This window comes from Acipenser ruthenus, chromosome 18 (genome assembly GCF_902713425.1).
Source record: "Acipenser ruthenus chromosome 18, fAciRut3.2 maternal haplotype, whole genome shotgun sequence".
Classification (NCBI taxonomy): domain Eukaryota; kingdom Metazoa; phylum Chordata; class Actinopteri; order Acipenseriformes; family Acipenseridae; genus Acipenser; species Acipenser ruthenus.
In genome coordinates this window covers 22175405-22194177 of record NC_081206.1, presented here as the reverse complement: position 1 = coordinate 22194177, position 18773 = coordinate 22175405, and the positions used below count along the sequence as shown (strand labels likewise).

The window sequence follows — 18773 nt, the reverse complement described above, 5'->3', positions numbered from 1 at the left end:
GATCCATTCTGGATTTTATAATTTGCACACCCCTCAAATCTAAGGAAAGCAAAACTAAACAACTTAATATTAATGTCTCACAGCCCACGAATATTCACATTTAGCCAAAAAAGAAAACATAAAAAATAACTAAATAAATTATATATATAACGCCACAACTGTTTTTCAAAATAAATAAGGCCTTTAAAACTTTCATTCTATTGTCGCTCAGCATAGGCGTAGTCACATTACACTTTAGGGAAGGCCAATCACAACTTCAAAACCTACTCCAAAGTCATCCAAAAACAAGATTCCTTTTCTATGTTTTTTTTTTTTTTTTTAATAAATTTAGTGTGTCCAATAATTTTACCCCAATTCCCAAAACAGTCAGTGGGTGAGCAGATGTCAGCAAGCTGCAAGCTACAAGCCCTGAACAGAAAAGCCATTGAGCTAAACGAGCACCTGGCCTGCTGGGTCCACTGTAGCGTGGTGAAGAGAAACAGTCCTTGACAATTTTTGCCTCCTTAATCTGTGGGAGCTTATTAATTCATATTTTTTAAATTGTTTACATTAACATTATTAAGATAAAACTTTAAATATCAAAATAAAGATCTATATATGCAAAAATCTGTATTTATACATATTTATATATATTTTTAAAAGTTGACAATCCAGTAGCTTTTAGTGTCAGCCGTCTTTGTTGATTATTTTGATAAGATCTCATGGGTACAAGAACTGTTGAAATAGCTGGATCTTGACCTGCAAGATGACATTTTTTTTTGAGGAGAAAGAACTTATTACTGGGAAAATATAGTACCGTAAAACATGGACTCACTGTAAAATATACACATTTGTGATTTATTACCATTATAATTATTAAATGCTTGCATTGCTTACCGTCCAGAATGTGTGTTCCACCTACTGATGTGAGATGGAGACTCACGTTTATCCAGGCAAATTACTAGCTCTGGTTCAGAGTCCTGCACAACATCAACAAAACAGCAAACTGGATTTTAAACTGGATACAGGAGAACAAAAAAAAAGTGCTGTGGCTGACAGAGAGACAGACATTGAGGCTTACATCAGAATCTGGCTGAGTTTCCATGGAATCTTGCATTTGGCTAGTAACAATCTGAGATTCCCCAACCTTTTTTGATGGCACTTTCCATGTTGGACCACGTTTGGCTTTCTGTCCCAGATCCTGCCACCTTTTCCAGCATGAGAATCAAAATAAGCTGACATTAAAAGGGGACAAAGCAATACATTGACTCCATATATTCCATCTCTTAGTTTGCCTGCCTTATTTTAAGGTAATCTGTTATTTTTATACGTTTTACACCTCACTTAATGCTTGGATATTTACATGTGGGGGTGTTGTGACAATAGTCAACGCAGAGAGAAAGAATATGCTGGAGATTTCTCTGGACTTTTCAAAGACAACATTTTATAGTGCTTCAGAAAGAAACTCCATGTAAATATCCACCACCAAACACAGATCATACGTGGAAGTATGGCAAAGTACTGAGTTTACTTAAAAAAAAAAAAAAAACACAACACAATCAAACAACTTAAGCTGAGTAGTTTCAGTTTTCAGCAGTCTTGATATTTCTACAAAGGTGTAAATTAAATATTTTGATTAAATAAGAGAGGCATCTGTTAACTGCAGTTAGTCATCCACGCACCTGTGACTTGTCCAGACTCCCTTGGCTAAGCCCTGTTCCTGGGAGGGCCGGAGAGCTGGTAACTGAGCTGCCAGATCCTTCAGGAAATCAAAGTGCTTCTCTGTGTTAATACACTGCCTCCTAGAATCACAAAACATGCTTCACAAAATTCAACTGTTAATTCATGTCACTAACTTGAGCTTGACAATTTACCAAGTGTTTGTTTTCACACCAAAAAAGTGCAAAAAAACCCAACAACCTGAAAATTATTATTATTTATTTCTTAGCAGACGCCCTTATCCAGGGCGACTTACAATCGTAAGCAAATACATTAAGTGTTACAATACAAGTAATACAATAAGAGCAAGAAATACAATAACTTTTGTTCAAGATATTGATATGTACCTTTGATTTCTAGAAATAAGTTACCCTTTGGGACATGAACAACTTCCTTTATGGTCAAAAACATAAATTACTCCAATTTGATTTGCTCCAAAAATACAGTCCTGGTAGATAACATGGCAACAAGCATTTTGATTATTCTTTGCTATTTCTTTATTTAACCAGGTAGATGGTTACTTACATGCATACAATTAAAAACATTTATACTGTTCAGCCAATAATAATGGTAGATTAAAAGCTGTTAAACAGATTTGAATGATGTTTTATTTCCATTCCACTCTGGGTTGTGTGAGAAACAGTTACCGGTCCTCTTTCACAGCCTGCAAATGGATCCAGGTGGAAATGCGTGATCAGAATAAATTACTTACAAGTGCGCCTGGGTCATGGTTCTGGTGTGTTTGGACTGGGTGATTTGACTGGTCTGTGTCAGAAGAGACTTCAGAAACATCTCCAGAGCTCTGGCTGAACCCAGGGTCAAGGACAAGCAACCGAGAGAGCAGTGGAACCCTCTCCCCTTAAAACCTGCTGAGTGAAGCTAAATGGCCAATGAGTTGAACCAATGACCTACTGGTGAAAGGGTGCATTGGGTGTCTGTGAAAGGAAGTCATACCAAGGCCCAGATCACCACTAATTTTGGACTATATTTAAAGTATTATTACAAATCAGTGCTAGTCAGGGTCAACCACAATTCTTGTGTCAGTGCTTAGGATCAAAACTTTGTAACAAGACTACATTGTCATTTTTAAGTCAATTAACTATTTAATGAACAAGAAATGGTGAATTATTGATTGAGTATCTGAAGCCTTCAACTAAAACATGAATACAATATTCTGGTGACTCACTATGTAACTGTAAGATCTTTCTTTTCAAGCAAAGGATACATATAATAACAGGTACAGCAGCTGCAACCTTACCCACTTCTTTATCTTTTTGCATTATTTTCTTGATACGAGACTGTTATGAAAAAAAAGCTGTAGAAATTTATAAAGCAAAAACCTCTCAGTAAAAAACATATTTGTCTTCCTAAATTCTTCCATGTATAGTTTTAGCAATAAGGAGAGGCTTACTCACAGTCCTATGACGTAATTTTGTGTTAAAATACTGTAGGTAGGCTACATATTTACAACAGTACAATGTTATACACTGGATATTCAAACAATACAAAAATAGTGTAACTATTTTAGTATAAGGCACTACACAAAATGCTGAAGTTCTCCAGACCTCAAAACATTCACTTAGTGGTGCTGTTAAAATGTCAAACCAGGTGACCATGAGAAAGATCTTATGATCGGTTTACGCCTGCGTAAAGACTTGCAATTAATGTACAGCAACCTGGATATTACTGTGTAACACTATTGGGCTGCATATGTGTCCATTGCATCGAAACGAAGCCACCTGTCCAATCCCTGCAAGGTGCACCTTGCTTTGTTTTATTTTTTCACAAGAATTCGTTATTCACTATACGCTGCAACAAACCTAACGTCATACTTACGGGAGGAAACCTTGTGTTGTATTTTCTTTTTCTTCCAGGCATTTTGTTTTTTTTAAATCCTGAGTACGAGTACGAGTACGAGTACATGTTTGGGTATTCTCCTGGTCCCTCGTTTCCACCTCCATTTGTTTATTTTGCACAGGAAGTTAAGGGGTAGGGTTTAAAAACACTAACAGGATTTCTAAAATACCTCACACTTGTTTTCTCTCTAAAAATATATCGTTAAGGTTTACACGTTGTACCTGTAGCGTACATAATTGGTGTTTTTATTTATTTATTTATTTATTTATTTACAATGCGCTGGGGGAATAAGAACATAAATCTGATATACATCGTCGTTGTAAACTTTGTTTTATGTTTAACAAGTTTGACCGTTTTTTGGTTGCTTAGAAACCGAATCCCACAAGTATTAGTAAATTAACCAATTAACCGAAGCAAAACCAAAGCGTGCCTTCTCGTTTCCTTAATAAATACAGTACAGCACTTAAAAAAAATAAAATCTAATTGTTAAATTACAAAATGCCTAACTGGGCAGCAGCATAATAATGAAATATAATGGATATTTTAATGGTATAAATCAATATAACTAAGCAGGATAACGAAATTGTTTCATGTAATTAAATAACTAAATATACTATATAGAAGCTGTCTTGAGTTCCTGTCATGATGAAAACGACAATAGGGTAATAGCGGTTTATTGTTTGACAGCTACATCTATATTGGAGATTAAACAAATTTTAAGATTTTAACAAGGAACAATTATGCCAATATGGGTCATTGTGGACTCTGGAGAAATTACATTTGCAAATAAATACCCCCAACCTCCAAGAAGGAATTTGACAGTATTTATCAATGGTCAGTCACAGTCCCTCTAGATTAGAACAATAACAATACAGACTCCTGAGTTAAACCAGTGTAGCCCTGGCAGTATTGTGCACGTGAAACATGTTAATGATATCAGATAGAAAATTAGAAACATCTGCCATAACATCTGAGGATGATAGAAGATGATGGCCTAGCGTTCCTCATCAGCCAGGGATTCCACACAATGATTTGATGTGACAGTGTGCAGTGATAATTACTAAATGAATAGAGCCTCGAATTGCAACAGAGAAGGGACTTTTCAGAGTGACTACATGTATTCTTAACAATGTCTGTGGCCACTAAATTATTATTACAACTGTGATAATGGAATTTAACTGAGGAAATCTTAGAATGCTGTCTATCTCACATGACGCCAATAACTCAAAGTGTGCTGTCCTGGTATCATGCAGAAACCTAAAAGTCACATGACCTCAGTAGGATAGCCACGCTGGGTGAGGGGTCCAGTTCACTGTTACATTTTGCCAGCAGTGTTCATAAATTTAAAGTGTAAGGCTCAAAACAGCAGCTTTGTAAAATGACTGATACAAAGAGTTGGCCTTAATACAGTAGTCTGTCTGGATGCAATCTGGATTGAGCCGCGACATTTTTCAATGCCATATATTTACGTAAACTAAATTAAAATCACCTCATCTAACCTCTCTCGCTGGCTCTCTGTTGGTGAATGTTGGTGCCTGATAATATTCTGAGAACCAGTGGGAACGAGCCATGTATGCCGATTTTGTAGCCAATTGTTTTTCAGTACAGGTAGAAGAAAAAAAAAATATTGTGTGTGCAAATTCTATTGGGCAGAGTTGAACTCTATGGGCAATTATTGGCTAGAGCCTCTTATCTCGGGCTGTGATTGGTTTAACGACAACGGGCAGGAAGTGTCTTCCGAGGGTTATGGGGTCTTTCCTAAGGAAATGAGGAATTTAAAGCTCCAAGTAAGATGATTATGTTATTGCCAGGGATATTATTTACATATTAACAAAGGGAAACATGCCCTAAAGTACGAACGGGTTGATTTCAAACAAAGATCGAACGGCAATCGCTAAGTGTAGAAAGAAAGACTGGTTGGTGAATCTTGTGGAGACTGATTTGCAAGCGCAGTGTCACTGTGTACAAATCCTGTAATTCAGTTTCGAACAGTTTTTTTTTTTACTAGTGGAGCGGGAAGTTAAAACTAATTTTGATTTTAGTAAGGTTTACATTGCTTTCTGTGTACTTATTTTTGATGAAGTTGTATTAAGATGATGACCAGAAGGAAGTGGCTGCTGTTTACATTGTTGGTGGTGGGAGTTTCACAAGGAGTGACAGCTGGTAAGTGTGCATATTATTAATTGCATAAATACGTTAGTGTTTAAGAGACTGACACGCAATCAAACAAATGAACAGCATATTCTAGAAAAGTGTTGTAACGAACACGTTGCCTGATTACTTGCGGCGTGCTGTTTGTTGTACTTGTGTATTTACGTAGTGTTTTAATTAAATGTAGCCAGAGAGGGTACACTCTACGAATCTGTGGTCACCAAAAATATGTTTAAATATTATAAATGCATAAAATGTGAATAAAAAGATTTGGTGCATATCGAACAATAAATTGTTGGCACTAGCAATAGTTTAAGCTTAATAAACGAGTTGATAACAGTGGGCTGCTCTTATTAAAATAATAACAATAAAGGTAACCGCAATGCGAGTTTTATTTTCTAACATATAAAATAAATAGAAATCCTACCCTGTACATAATTAAAAACTGTATTTTTTCAAGTATACACTGCAATCGATAACTAGACACGTTTGCAGACTATAATCAACGTCATATCTTGAACCCTTATCCCCTTCAGGCCCTGGGGCCTAGATGGTCATGTCACTCATGGGTTTACTCTGCTTACAGAAAGCATGACAGGAAGGGGCTATCTATAGTTTTGTTATAAACAGTTTGAATGCCAGTTTTCCTATTGTGATTGAGGCGTTTCTTGCATCTTATGATTGAAATGTTTAATCTGATTTTGTTTGATTGGTGGCCTTATAATTAATTTGTGTAGCTTACTATTGAGTGGCAGTTTATTTATGTATCTGTTTTCTTGTGCAGATTTGGAAGAGATAAATGATTCTCCTGAAGGCAAGGTAAGATAAAAACCACATATATACATTACCAAGGAATAATAGGTTGGCAGATCAAAAATAGACACTTTCTGCAGCAAATTAGAAATATTAGTTGCCACCTTAAATCCCATTATCCCAATAGGAATTACACAGAGCTGCAGTTAAAGATCCTCTTTATGGAGAAGAAAATATTTTCCATAATTTCAGCAAAATTTATTTTCATATCTTTTTTCTAAGGTAAAAGTTAATCAAACTGGGCCCTTTAATTAGTTATTCGAACTGGACACTTGCTCTTTGTAAATCTGTGAACAGTTGGCATGCTAACATTTTTTTTTCTTTTTTTTCTTTTTTTATATGAATTGATTGATCTTAGACATCATTCCACAGTCCAAACACTGAAGAGGAAGAGGTTCCCACTGGAGCCCGGATGGTTGTGGAGCAGACGCATTTTCCCAGAGAAGAAGTGTCTCAGGATTCGGAAGGGGGTGGTGAGGGCAGCTCTGAGGAACCAAGTTTATTAGATGTGACTGGTACTGAAGACCTGCCCACTGAGCCTGTGGATGCTGAAGAAAAACAGAAAGCATGTAAATATCTAAGACGTCTTTAACTTTAGTTTCTCCAAACAGTGTCTAGTGGGTGTGCAGTACCTTTATTTGCCAAAAAGATCAGTCTTTTAACAAGATTCCCAAACCTGAAGTATTAACAGTATATTTGGTTCAGTTTTTGGATAGAGTGTACTTTACACTTTGGATCAATTTCAACATTAAAGCCTCAGGTCTTAAAAATCTGTTTTAAAGTTAGCTAGCTGGGCCATCTGTAAACAAGCCAAGCTCAACTCTTATTAGCTTTAAAAATAAATCTTCTATGATTAGAGACTGCTTTAAAACACGTCCTTTTATATGCCTGTCTTTGTAAAGGCAGCTGTTGGCATTATGGCGTATTCTGCTATTGCGGCACAAAACTCCTGTTTCTACTTTCAGATAGGTTCAGGGATTGCAGAATGCAAATTTCTGTCATTTTCTGCACACCTGTTGCCTGCTGAGTGACTGTAGTGTTTCAAGGTTTCATTTTCCTAGAAACAAAATTAAATGTTTTTGTTGTGATGAGAGCGCCAGTGTAAGGCTGCATTTCTCTCAGTTGTGATACATAGGCTTTGTCTGTAATATACGGTATTAAAAGGAATAATGAACATAGTGCAATTTAGGAGGATTATATGATGGCCTTTTTATATTTTAAATCAAGTAACTCACCCTTGCCTTTGTGTGATATTTGCAATCATTGAGTGCTGTTTTATTTGAACAACAGCACTCAAGTAGCACAAAAAGGGAAATAAATATTTTAATATTATTTAAACTATGTGCTGTTGAATATTTCTTAGCAGACACCCTTATCCAGGGCGACTTACAATCGTTACAAGATATCACGTTATACATTATTTCACATTATACAGATATCACATTATTTTTACATACAATTACCCATTTATACAGTTGGGTTTTTACTGGAGCAATCTAGGTAAAGTACCTTGCTCAAGGGTACAACAGCAGTGTCCCCCACTGAGGATTGAACCCATGACCCTCCGGTCAAGAGTCCAGAGCCCTAACCACTACTCCACACTGCTGCCCATATTTAGCTGAAATAATTTACATTGATAATGCAAGCAAACAAGAACTGGGCCTCTACTGTTTGCTATCTTGGGAAAACTACATCTGTTAATTTTTTTGACCGAGTGGCTGGGAAACATTGTTGTCTGTTGCCTTATGCGTGATTTTGCCAGCTTTCCAGGTGCTGTGCTGTGAACTACTGCTTTTGGAATGGTTGCTGGTCCTTGAAGATGTGCTGAAATAAATATGCCAACGTTATTGAGGATCTTGGGATTTGAACACGCAACCTTCTGGCTACTAAGCTAGTGCGCAACCAGAGGAGCTTAAAAAGCATTTCCCTTAGCCAAGCTGGTCAGGCTTCTGTGTATGAGCTAAGCATTCCATTCCCCTCCCCTTGTTACTGCACTTCATCCCCAAAGCAGGGACACTGTCTTTACCTCTTATCTCTGTCCTTGCAGTGCAGAGAGTGGTTGGGGGCACAGCTGATGGCGAGCCCTGCTTCTTTCCCTATTTGTTCCTGGGTAAAGAGTTCACAGTGTGTACCACAGAGGGACGAGGAGATGGCAGGCTCTGGTGTTCAACTACCTACGACTACGACAGAGACAAGAAATGGGGATTCTGTGAAAGTAAAATGTTTTTTAGTGGTGGCGACATGCTATGCCAAGTTTATACTAAACAGATTGACAAATCTCTGTGCCTGAGCCTTGAAGACAGTGAACAAAACACTGAAATATACTGCAACGTAAAAGTGTATTGTATAAATGCATCAATAAATACAAGTCTGATCCCCTCTGTAGAATTACATCTGTATAAAATTAATCATTTTATTGCCACATTGATTTAACCACGGGTATAGATCTTTTTAACATATCCATTGCTTGTTGCATAATTCCTTTAACAAGTTTACAAGTTGTTCAAAAAAGGATAACCGGTCAGACAGTGGGGGGAAAAATGTGGTACAGTGCAGGCAGTCTGGGTACAGTATATTTTATAACAGAAAAAAAGACTAAAAGTATGTCACACCTGTCTGTATTGCACTCAGCTGAGTGCAATTTGAGGTGCCATTGCCAGACGGTATGGGCTAGAATTGAATACCAGGAATAATACTTTAAATACAGTGCTTCCACCATGTTCTGTTTTCAAATCCTGGTGGAAAGTCTTCCCGTTTCATGGGCTTTCTTTTCCTATCAGCTGAAGACCAGGCTAAGCAGAGACGCCAGGCTCAAGAGGCTGAGGACCTTTACCAGACAGCAATAAAGATCATTAATGGAACAAGCAAGACCAGCCAAAAGAAAGAGTAAGCATCTTCTCACTGTTTAGTCATACGCTTTCCAATTGAAATACATTCACACACACACACATATTAAATTTGACACCAAATGGAATTACGTTTGCAACATTTACCAAGAGTTTAGCTTGCTTCTGTACGAGTATGTATTTTGTGTCATTTTTTTTTTTCTGCAGGGGATACAGTATTCTGATGAAAGCTGCAGAGATGGGTCACACCAAGGCAATGGAGAAAGTGGCATATGCAATGCTGTTTGGAGATTATATGACACAGAATACCCATCAGGCCAGGGAACTCTTTGAGAAGCTGCTGATTGAGGGGTCTCCCAAAGCTCAAACGGTATGTAACTAACTTTAACTTAAATCGAATGTGTTAGTAATGGTAAGCCTTGCTGGATTACTCCATAATATTCAACTCATTTTTGACATCTTTAGTCAGCTCAGTCATTTTTAATGTAAATAATTTGTTCATAAAAGGAAATGTTTATTCTGTTCATCATATTGGCCCAGAGAAAAAACAACACTTTACAGGGAAAAAAAAAGGAAATGAAGCCTTACATTATTTAAGTAATACAAGTAGAAAACACAATGGGGCGTATATACCTATGTGTGAGAGGGCAAATTTTATGAAAGTAAAGAGGAAAAAATGGAAAGCAGGTTAATTATTGTACTAAGCAGTTTCTTGATGGATTATACTCTTCTAATTGATTTATTCCGTTCAGAAAATGTGCCCCTCCTATTTGAATAGGAACCAAGCTTTCAAATCCTTAAAGGTCCTTTTTCATTGTCATAAGATTAAAGTGGACTTGTAGATGTTTAAAAATGATAGCACACTTCCTGTACAGTACTTGAAATGTCAGTGCTCATTTTATTTTGTAACATAATATAAGAAAGTTTACAAACGAGAGGAGACCAGTCGGCCCATCTTGCTCATTTGGTTGTTAGTAGCTTATTGATCCCAGAATCTCATCAAGCAGCTTCTTGAAGGAACCCAGGGTGTCAGCTTCAACAACATTAAACATTTGATGAGATGATGGAGATGTTTTGAAAGACTGAAATTTGACTGAGATTTGATATGATGGCCAAATCACCAAGACTTTTTAATTGTCTTGTTTCATCAGGGGCTTGGATTCCTCCATGCTGTTGGTCTAGGAGTTAACTCAAGTCAAGCTAAGGTATATGTGCATTGAATACTTCTTTATAAATGTAAATATAAACCATTTTATAGCACATGCTTGATCTGTCTTTGCTTTTTGGCAGGCATTGGTCTATTACACCTTTGGGGCACTTGGAGGGAACTTGATAGCCCACATGATCCTGGTAAGTTAAAACACCAGGTTTTAGATGTCCCTGATTTTAGTATCAAGTTATCGTTTGGAACTGTTGGCTTGCCTACCTGCAATTCAATTCAGTGTTGAAGATTATTAATTCTGCCACTTCTTCAGGGATACAGGTACTGGGGTGGAATAGGAGTCCCTCAGAGCTGTGAATCTGCTTTGACACACTATCGACTTGTAGCGAACCATGGTAAGCAGCATATTGCTTAAGTAACTGTGTCTCTTTAGCCTTGTTGTTGGAGGGGAGGGGGGTGGTAATAGATTGTAATTAAGAATTCTTATCACATCCACAAAAGTGGTTTGCCACTTACTCAGGAGCTAACTGGTTCTGCTGAAGTGAATCCTTCTAAAAAGGTTTTGCTTTGTGTATGCTTCCCACAGTGGCAAGTGACATCTCCCTGACAGGAGGCAGTGTGGTTCAGCGGATCCGCCTGCTGGATGAAGTGGAGAACCCTGGCGTGGCCAGTGGAATGCTGGAAGAGGATCTGATCCAATACTACCAGTTTCTGGCTGAAAAGGGGGATGTGCAAGCTCAGGTAAGCAGGCAGCTAGTACAATAGAAAATGTCCTCTTTGTATACTTTTTATATTTCAAAGGCACAGTAAGTAACAAGACATTTCGTAAGTTTTAAGTTTAAAAAAAGAAGTATTGTATTTGGCCACAGTGTCATTTGCTTTATTTCTTATATTCTAACCACAGTTTCAACTGCTACCATTGCATATAGTATTTAAGTTACCTGTGGCAGGGCAAAAGCCCTGCTTGTATAAAATGTGTGTGGGAATGTAAGGTTGACAGGGATGGGGTTAATTCTGTCCCTGCCAACAATCACAGGTGTGGCCAGTCCCCAATTAGGTAATTGAGTGCTAATTACGGAGTGGCCATCTGTATAAAGGAAGAGCTAAACCCTTTGTTTCTGGGGAGGGAGTTAGTTGGAGTGTAACTGTGGGAAACTGTGTTTTGTGGGCAACTTTATAGTGAAGGCTAATGCCCAGCCTACAACTGTTTAATCTTTTGTTTCAAACTTTTTATTTTGGCCCTCGTGCCATATTTATTTGTTTTACTGTTTTTGGGTCCAATAAATGTGAGCTTTAGCGCTTGAACTGCAGCTTCTTGCTTGGGTCCACAGCGCTATCCTGTCACAATGCCCGCTTCATGTTTTCAGTGTTACAGAAACTCCACAGTCAAACGGTACCCTTCACTTTGACCATGTTTCATTTTGGTTTCAGAATGATGAAGACCTGAAGCTTTGTGAAATAGGGTTCATACCTTGATGCAGAGCTGTAGTCTTTGATTTACTAGGTCATCATGTTCAGTCGTGGTGATCATAACATTTTGCACATCTGTGGCAGTAATTTTACAGTGCTGCTGCTGCCACACTGCCAGTGTACTGGCTTTGTGTTTGATGCATTATTCATGTATATGCTTTTTAAAACTGTGCCTTGAGATTTCATGTGAGTTGTTATCCATTTTGTGCAGGTTGGCCTTGGGCAGTTGCATCTGCATGGAGGTCGTGGTGTGGAACAAAACCATGAGGTATGATGTAACGTTTTCTATGAGATTACATAGCAAAACCCTCTGCTTAACTTTTCAATTTGGAAAGATATATCTGTGCACACAAGTGTTCTTCCTTTCTTGCAGACAGGGCCTGAGATGCATGAAAATAAACTAGAGAGAGTATCCTTCGCAGCTCATATATAACATGTATACATTCTTTTACAGTGTGTGAAAACTTGTTAAAATAATGGTGCACATTAAAAAGGAAATCATTTTTCTGTTTCATAATGAAAGGAAACATACAAAATGCCTTTGACCACCTTTTTTTCTTCTATTATGTAATTTCTTTTTATTTATTTTTTTTAAGAGGGCCTTTGAGTACTTCAATCAAGCAGCTAATGCCGGAAATACACATGCTATGGCATTTTTGGGAAAGGTACCATATTCTTTGTTCTGTTTTTTCAAGCTAATTGTCTTTTTTTCTTTCTCTTTTTATACTTGCATGAATAAAAAGCTGGAATAGTTTGTTGTTCAAAAACAGTTGGATTTAAACACTGCAGTATAATATAATCTGTTGTTACCTTTCCTATTCAGTATGTATACTTCTGACTTTTTTCAGATGTACTCTGAGGGTAGTGATTCTTTACCTCAAAACAATGAAACTGCAATGCAGTACTTCAAGAAGGCAGCAGACTTAGTGAGTAATGGAAAAAAAAAACATGTTCTCTATTGTGTTCATTCACTTCACAAAGATGAGGACTCTCCCATCCAAGTTAAACGATATATAATATTGACACCCAGTTCCCTTTGTAACATGCATTGTATCATTTTTCTATAGTGTTGAAAGGGAACTTACAGTATTGTTTTAAAACTTGCGAAAAGACGTCTTCAAAAAATGATTTACATTATATATTCCACATAACATATGACTTGAAGCTATCATTATTAGGCTGGCAATTGACACCTCCTGATTTATTAATTGACTAAATCACTAAACCCATTTTCTCATTTATCACATTATCCAAACTCCTTGCATATAATAACCTTCCTTGTGTTTGTTCTCAGGGTAACCCGGTTGGACAGAGTGGACTGGGAATGGCTTATTTATATGGCAGGGGAGTTCCAGTGGTGTGTATTGCATACATTAAAATTCATTAAAGTTTCAAGTTTCAAGTGCTTTCCAACAATTTTTTTTTTTTTTAAACAATTCACTAACAAAAGCTCCCCTTGGACCATTTGATCTGAAATGCAGTGTTCAAGTTTGTGTTTTGTTCACACACACTGCTGTATGTTCTATTGCAGAATTATGAAATGGCACTGAAGTATTTTCAGAAAGCAGCCGAGCAGGGCTGGGTGGATGGACAGCTCCAACTGGGAACCATGTACTACAGTAAGAAATGTTCTGTAGGGCTTTGGGGAGGTTAGCAAGAATATATTTAACAGTACCCTGTAAGAAATGTAATAAAGGTTTGTGAATACCTTTAAGATTTTATTTGGTGTTTTAAAATGTCTTGAATTCTTTTGTTCCTTCAGATGGTATAGGTGTAAAGCGGGACTACAAGCAGGCGCTGAAGTACTTTAACCTGGCTTCTCAGGCTGGGCATATCCTAGCCTTCTACAACCTGGCTCAGATGCATGCCACTGGCACGGGTGTGATGAGGTCCTGCCATACTGCCGTAGAGGTGAGCAGCAGAGCAAGGATTTATTTGCAGTTTTGTGGTTCTATATTTTAATGACATGCGTGACCTGGTGATAAGATGGTTAAATAGTTGCACCCTCCCATTTATAATAATAATAATAATAATAATAATAAATGAACATGTCAATTTCAGTTTTTGAAAAAAAAGAATTTAGCTTGATATTTTTCATGACAATTAAGAAATCATAAATTGCTATAATTTAGTTAAACACTAGAGAGCGCCCTTTGTCTTCTCTGTGGAATGGAAGAAAAAAAAAACATTGTTGAACCACCTTTTTATCTTTTTTTTTAAATATAAATTTAACCAGCATTCTTTTACTTTAATACAATTTCAAGTTGTATTTTTTTTTTCTTTTTTTCCCCTTTTTTTTTTAAAAGCTGTTTAAGAACGTGTGTGAGCGGGGCCACTGGTCTGAACGGATGATGACAGCCTACAGCCATTACAAAGAAGGGGAAGCTGACTTGGCTGTGGTGCAGTACCTTCTGTTGGCTGAACAAGGATATGAAGTGGCACAGAGCAATGTGGCCTTCATACTGGATCAAGGTAAGCCAAAACCCAAAGAAACAACACACTTGTGGAGCCTTCGGACACCTCATTTAGTTTCTTTAGTCATACATTTTAGATATTCACCTTCCTGCTAACGGTTTGCCATGTATTAAGGTTTATATATATATATACATTAAATGATCTTTATTTAATTTCACATGCATGTGATTTACAGGCAGTAAACTTTGTCTTTTTCCCTTGTCTGCTGTTTTAAGCAGGAGAAGCAAAACTGTTCAGTGAAAATGAGACGTTCCCCAGAGCCCTCCTGCACTGGAACCGAGCCGCTGCCCAGGGTGAGGACTTGGGCTTTTCTATTTTAATGGTGAAAGATGTGGAGCTGTGGTCATGGATTGTGTATATATACAGACTCATTTAAATTAATAAGATTGCATTTCAGTGATCCAAGCAATCCGTCATAACATTAAGCTATGAACCTGTTAGATATCTGGCAGCCTTGAAAAGTGCACTAGACATGCTTTCAACATTGAACTGCTGTGGTGAGTTTGAAGATCGCGGTCGAGATCATAACCCCAAACATTTTATTTTTCTGTATACTCTAAACAGGATACACAGTGGCAAGAATCAAGCTGGGAGATTACCATTTCTATGGCTATGGTACAGATGTGGACTATGAGACAGCAGTTATCCATTATAGACTGGCTTCAGAGCAGCAACATAACGCCCAAGCCATGTTCAACCTGGGCTACATGCATGAGAAAGGGCTGGGAATAAAGCAGGTGAGGCAGGGAGGACTGCAGCACCCTCTTAGGCTGTGTTAAATCTTCTTTATTTGACGTAGTCTTGATTGAAACCATATTTCCTTCTGTTTCAGGATATCCACCTTGCAAAGCGCTTCTATGACATGGCAGCTGAGGCTAGTCCGGATGCGCAGGTCCCTGTGTTTTTAGCACTCTGCAAGCTTGGACTGGTCTACTCCCTCCAGTATCTACAAGAAATGAACGTAAGTGTCAGGAATGTAAGTGCCCACTGCTTTTCTTTCACTTCAATCATTTTCAGAATTTGTATTCTTGGAAGCTTATTATTAAAGAACAAGAAGCAGCAATGCTATTAGTGTTATTTCAAGATTGTTTTAATTGCTCTTGTTGTTACTTATGTATACCAGTGAAAACCTTTTTATATGTTGGAAGCCATAAAATGCACAATAGCAGTATCAGAAGTCCTTAGGTTAATTAGTTATTGTGCTTTTTTCTCCCCATTTCTTATTGCTTCCTTTAATTGAATTTCACTTTGGGTTTATTTCAGGCTCAGGAGCTTATGTCACAGATTGACCTGGACCAGTTACTGGGACCAGAGTGGGACCTGTACCTCATGACAATCATTGCCTTACTCCTGGGGACCGTCATTGCTTATAGGCAGAGACAGCACCAGGGAGTTCCCAGACCTGCAGCCCCACAGCGGCCCCAAGGAGAGCAGCAAGAGCCGGAGCAATAAGCGGATTGCCCTCCCTCCTCACTGACCCTCCATTATAACGGCTTTCTGGCTAACAGACTTCCCCTAAAGCCTGTATTGCACAGAAATCCAGAGGCTGTCCTGGCTCTTTTTGGAGCAGCATAAAAAGGATCCCAACATGACTTGAACCTTCATTTTGCAGAAATTGTGCACATAGGGTTCTGAACACACCTCCCCCCTCCACTTATGACAGATATCCTGCTTCTGATTGTATAATGCTGTTACACAGCTGTTAAATGTTTCTATAAATGTGGAGCGGGTTGGATTGCTTCTTCATTTGCAACATGTTTTTTTTGTTTTTGTTTTTAATTGGGTGGGAGGGGGTGTCTCTCCAATACATTAGCAGGCTCAACCTTGTATTCAGGAACACATACAGTTAGTGCATCTTGTGTACAGGACTTTTCATTTGTGTCACCCCAGTTGATCCTTTTTGCTGACCTGTGGAAACTTTGCATTGAAGTCTTAAGTTCGGGCTTGTTTAACATGTCTTTGAAATGTGAGATAGACATTGGATTTGTTCATTGTTCAACCAGGCACATTTATCAATGATAGGTCACTAGAGTAGCCAATTGGGACTCATAATTTATTAGTGTTTTTTTTTTTTTTCCAGTAATCTATTCCTTCTAGAGTGCTGCCTGTGTAACCTGGCTTGTGAACATTCCCCTTAGAGGTGTTTTAATGGAAATGTTACCACTATAATCAACATGGTTGCAAGATTATACTCGCATTAGGTGAATTTATAATTTTTTTTATAATGCATCCACCACTAAATTGTTCAAAGATAAATGAACAGTGCAAATTCGTTTAATACATCATGGTTTGCTTAACATTAAATCATTTTATCGGAAAATAGTGTTCCATATTCTTTCATCTACTGGTAACCCATGTTTACTGAAAAGATAAGTCTCAAATAATGGTTTATAAGGAAACCTAAACTTCAAGAAGTCACGACTGTGCCAAGTAACACTAAATGAAAGGTGTTTGCTCTCCACCCTGTTCCTCATAAAACAATTAAATAAAATCTAAAACCAAACTGTCTGAAAATGTGTTCAGCCTTTCAGATGTGTGACTTTACCATCCAATCCATGTGTAGGATTTGTCCTCGGCCACATTAGCAGGTTTCTGAAACTAGCTATCTGGTATGTGTTGCAGACATATCTTGAATGCTATGTGTGTGATGTTATGACTGATCTATCATTTTGAGTGAATTTGTAATTTAATCCCAGGGAGCATCTTTTGAAAACTGGTGCAAGTCATAGTGTTGCAGTTCTAGTACCCAGCAAAATCCTATGCTGTTTTATTTCTAGATTAAAAGATATGCTGGTTTGATTTTTGTTTAATTAACTAAGTAGCAGTTTACAGTTTAACAAACTATTAGATGTCTTAACTAAAGAAAAGCTTGCTATAATTAATGAATGGATACAATCTATCTTAAGCTAACAGGATTGAGTTAGTTAAAATGTAAAAAAAAAAAAAAAAAAAAAAAAAAATACCACTTGGTAATCTAAAAAATCCAATTTACTGATAATAAACAACCAGGAAGGAAGGTTTAATATAGGGTAAAGTTGTTTCTTGCTTGTTTTGCAACATCACTTATGTTTTTCTTTTTGAATTGAGCCCATTGTTTCATACAGTAATCAGCTCTTTGTTCTGTGTGCGTGTGTGTGTGTGGGTGGGTGGGTGTGTAGAGACATTTTCTGAAGAAATGTCATCACCGCCCCTTTCCCAACCTCTCAGTGAGTTTAACTAGTAATGGACATATGGGGATGTTTGCATATTATTTATTTATTTTTATTTATTTTACAGCAATTAAATGTAAAGCTTGAGCTTAAGACTTGAGTGTATTTAAAAAAAAAAAAAAAAAAAAAAATTAGTATTAAAATGTTCCATGTTTTTCTCCTGTTCTAACATGCATTGAACAGTATTGGTCTTGGAAGAATTGCATCTCCAATTATGTCCATTGGGAGTACTTAACCCTTTAACATCTTTCTTTCTTTCTTTCTTTTTTTTTATTTTTATTTTACCCACAACATTTCTATAGCAAACCCATGACAGCCTACAAATTCCCAAATAGACTAAAATCTTGAGTTTGGTTTTTAAGGGGTTTAGTTACACAAAAAGGAAATCTATTTTGTAAATATAAAATCTGTATGTATAAAATCAATAGAACAGCTGTTGCAGTGTAACATTGTGTACAAATGTTGTTAATAAGGTGTAGAGTACAGACTGGAGTTAAATATATCAGAATGGCAATTTGAGAAAAAGCTGTATTACCAAAATACAGAATTAAATGTAATTAAACTGTTGGTTTCTTTTTTTCCTTACGTTTGTATTATTATTTTGTCAGATGCCTTTATCCAAGGTGACTTACAGGTATTACAGGGCCAAAACAATATTTAAATGGTGTATTTTACAGTAAGTGCAAATGCTACTAGAATACAATATGAACTAAGAAGTAGCAAGTTTAGGATTAAAACACATTGTGTGTACAATGACATAATAGTAATGAAGTGAAGGATAGTGCTTTAGCTGAGAATCCAGTAACATGGTGCTTAGGTCAGGCAAGTCCAGTGCATAGTAGGGGTAGATCAGGGGAACTACAAGTGCATTCTAAACAGGTGGGTCTTGAGAAGGCAGCGGAAGGCAGTGAGAGATAGACCAGTCCTGAAGTTCTCCAGTAGCTGGTATGAAACTAAAAATACACATTACATTTTGCAAGGATTTTGTATTTAGTGTAACTGTATCAGGAAATTGAAATAAAAAACTGTATCAGAAATTGTGCAAGTTTTTTTTTTTACTGTGTTAGTCTAGGTATATATGATTTTTATTGA

At 37.2% G+C, this 18773-nt stretch overlaps 2 protein-coding genes across 8 annotated transcripts; one reads left to right on the top strand and one right to left on the bottom strand.

Annotated features, from left to right (window-relative positions):
• Positions 1-294: 294 nt before the first annotated feature.
• LOC117425382 (dr1-associated corepressor-like) lies at positions 295-3820 on the bottom strand. 3 transcript variants are annotated; one of them, XM_058991545.1, is made up of 7 exons: positions 3535-3820; positions 2924-3013; positions 2411-2504; positions 1662-1799; positions 1061-1187; positions 877-959; positions 295-738 (listed from the first exon to the last, which is right to left on the bottom strand). In XM_058991545.1, the coding sequence occupies exons 2-7, from the start codon at positions 2976-2978 to the stop codon at positions 684-686; spliced, it is 552 nt and encodes a 183-aa protein (XP_058847528.1). In that variant the 5' UTR covers positions 2979-3013; positions 3535-3820; the 3' UTR covers positions 295-683. The 3 variants fall into 3 exon arrangements, with proteins under 3 accessions (XP_058847528.1, XP_058847526.1, XP_033898168.3); XM_058991543.1 differs by having other exon boundaries at positions 2924-2996; positions 3535-3817; XM_034042277.3 differs by having other exon boundaries at positions 1662-1781; positions 2924-2996; positions 3535-3814.
• Positions 3821-5244: 1424 nt separating this feature from the next.
• LOC117422581 (protein sel-1 homolog 1-like) lies at positions 5245-18266 on the top strand. Of its 5 annotated transcripts, XM_058991539.1 has the most exons (22): positions 5245-5342; positions 5639-5718; positions 6491-6525; positions 6878-7088; positions 8567-8734; positions 9300-9405; positions 9573-9735; positions 10517-10570; positions 10656-10715; positions 10841-10922; positions 11114-11268; positions 12209-12265; positions 12594-12662; positions 12846-12923; positions 13292-13354; positions 13529-13616; positions 13760-13908; positions 14304-14469; positions 14688-14765; positions 15037-15209; positions 15305-15448; positions 15736-18266. In XM_058991539.1, exons 2-22 carry the CDS (start codon positions 5649-5651, stop codon positions 15922-15924), a joined length of 2358 nt encoding a protein of 785 aa, XP_058847522.1. In that variant the 5' UTR covers positions 5245-5342; positions 5639-5648; the 3' UTR covers positions 15925-18266. The 5 variants fall into 5 exon arrangements, with proteins under 5 accessions (XP_058847522.1, XP_058847525.1, XP_058847523.1 ...); XM_058991540.1 differs by having other exon boundaries at positions 5258-5718; positions 14691-14765; XM_058991541.1 differs by having other exon boundaries at positions 5259-5718; positions 15305-15433.
• Positions 18267-18773: the final 507 nt, after the last annotated feature.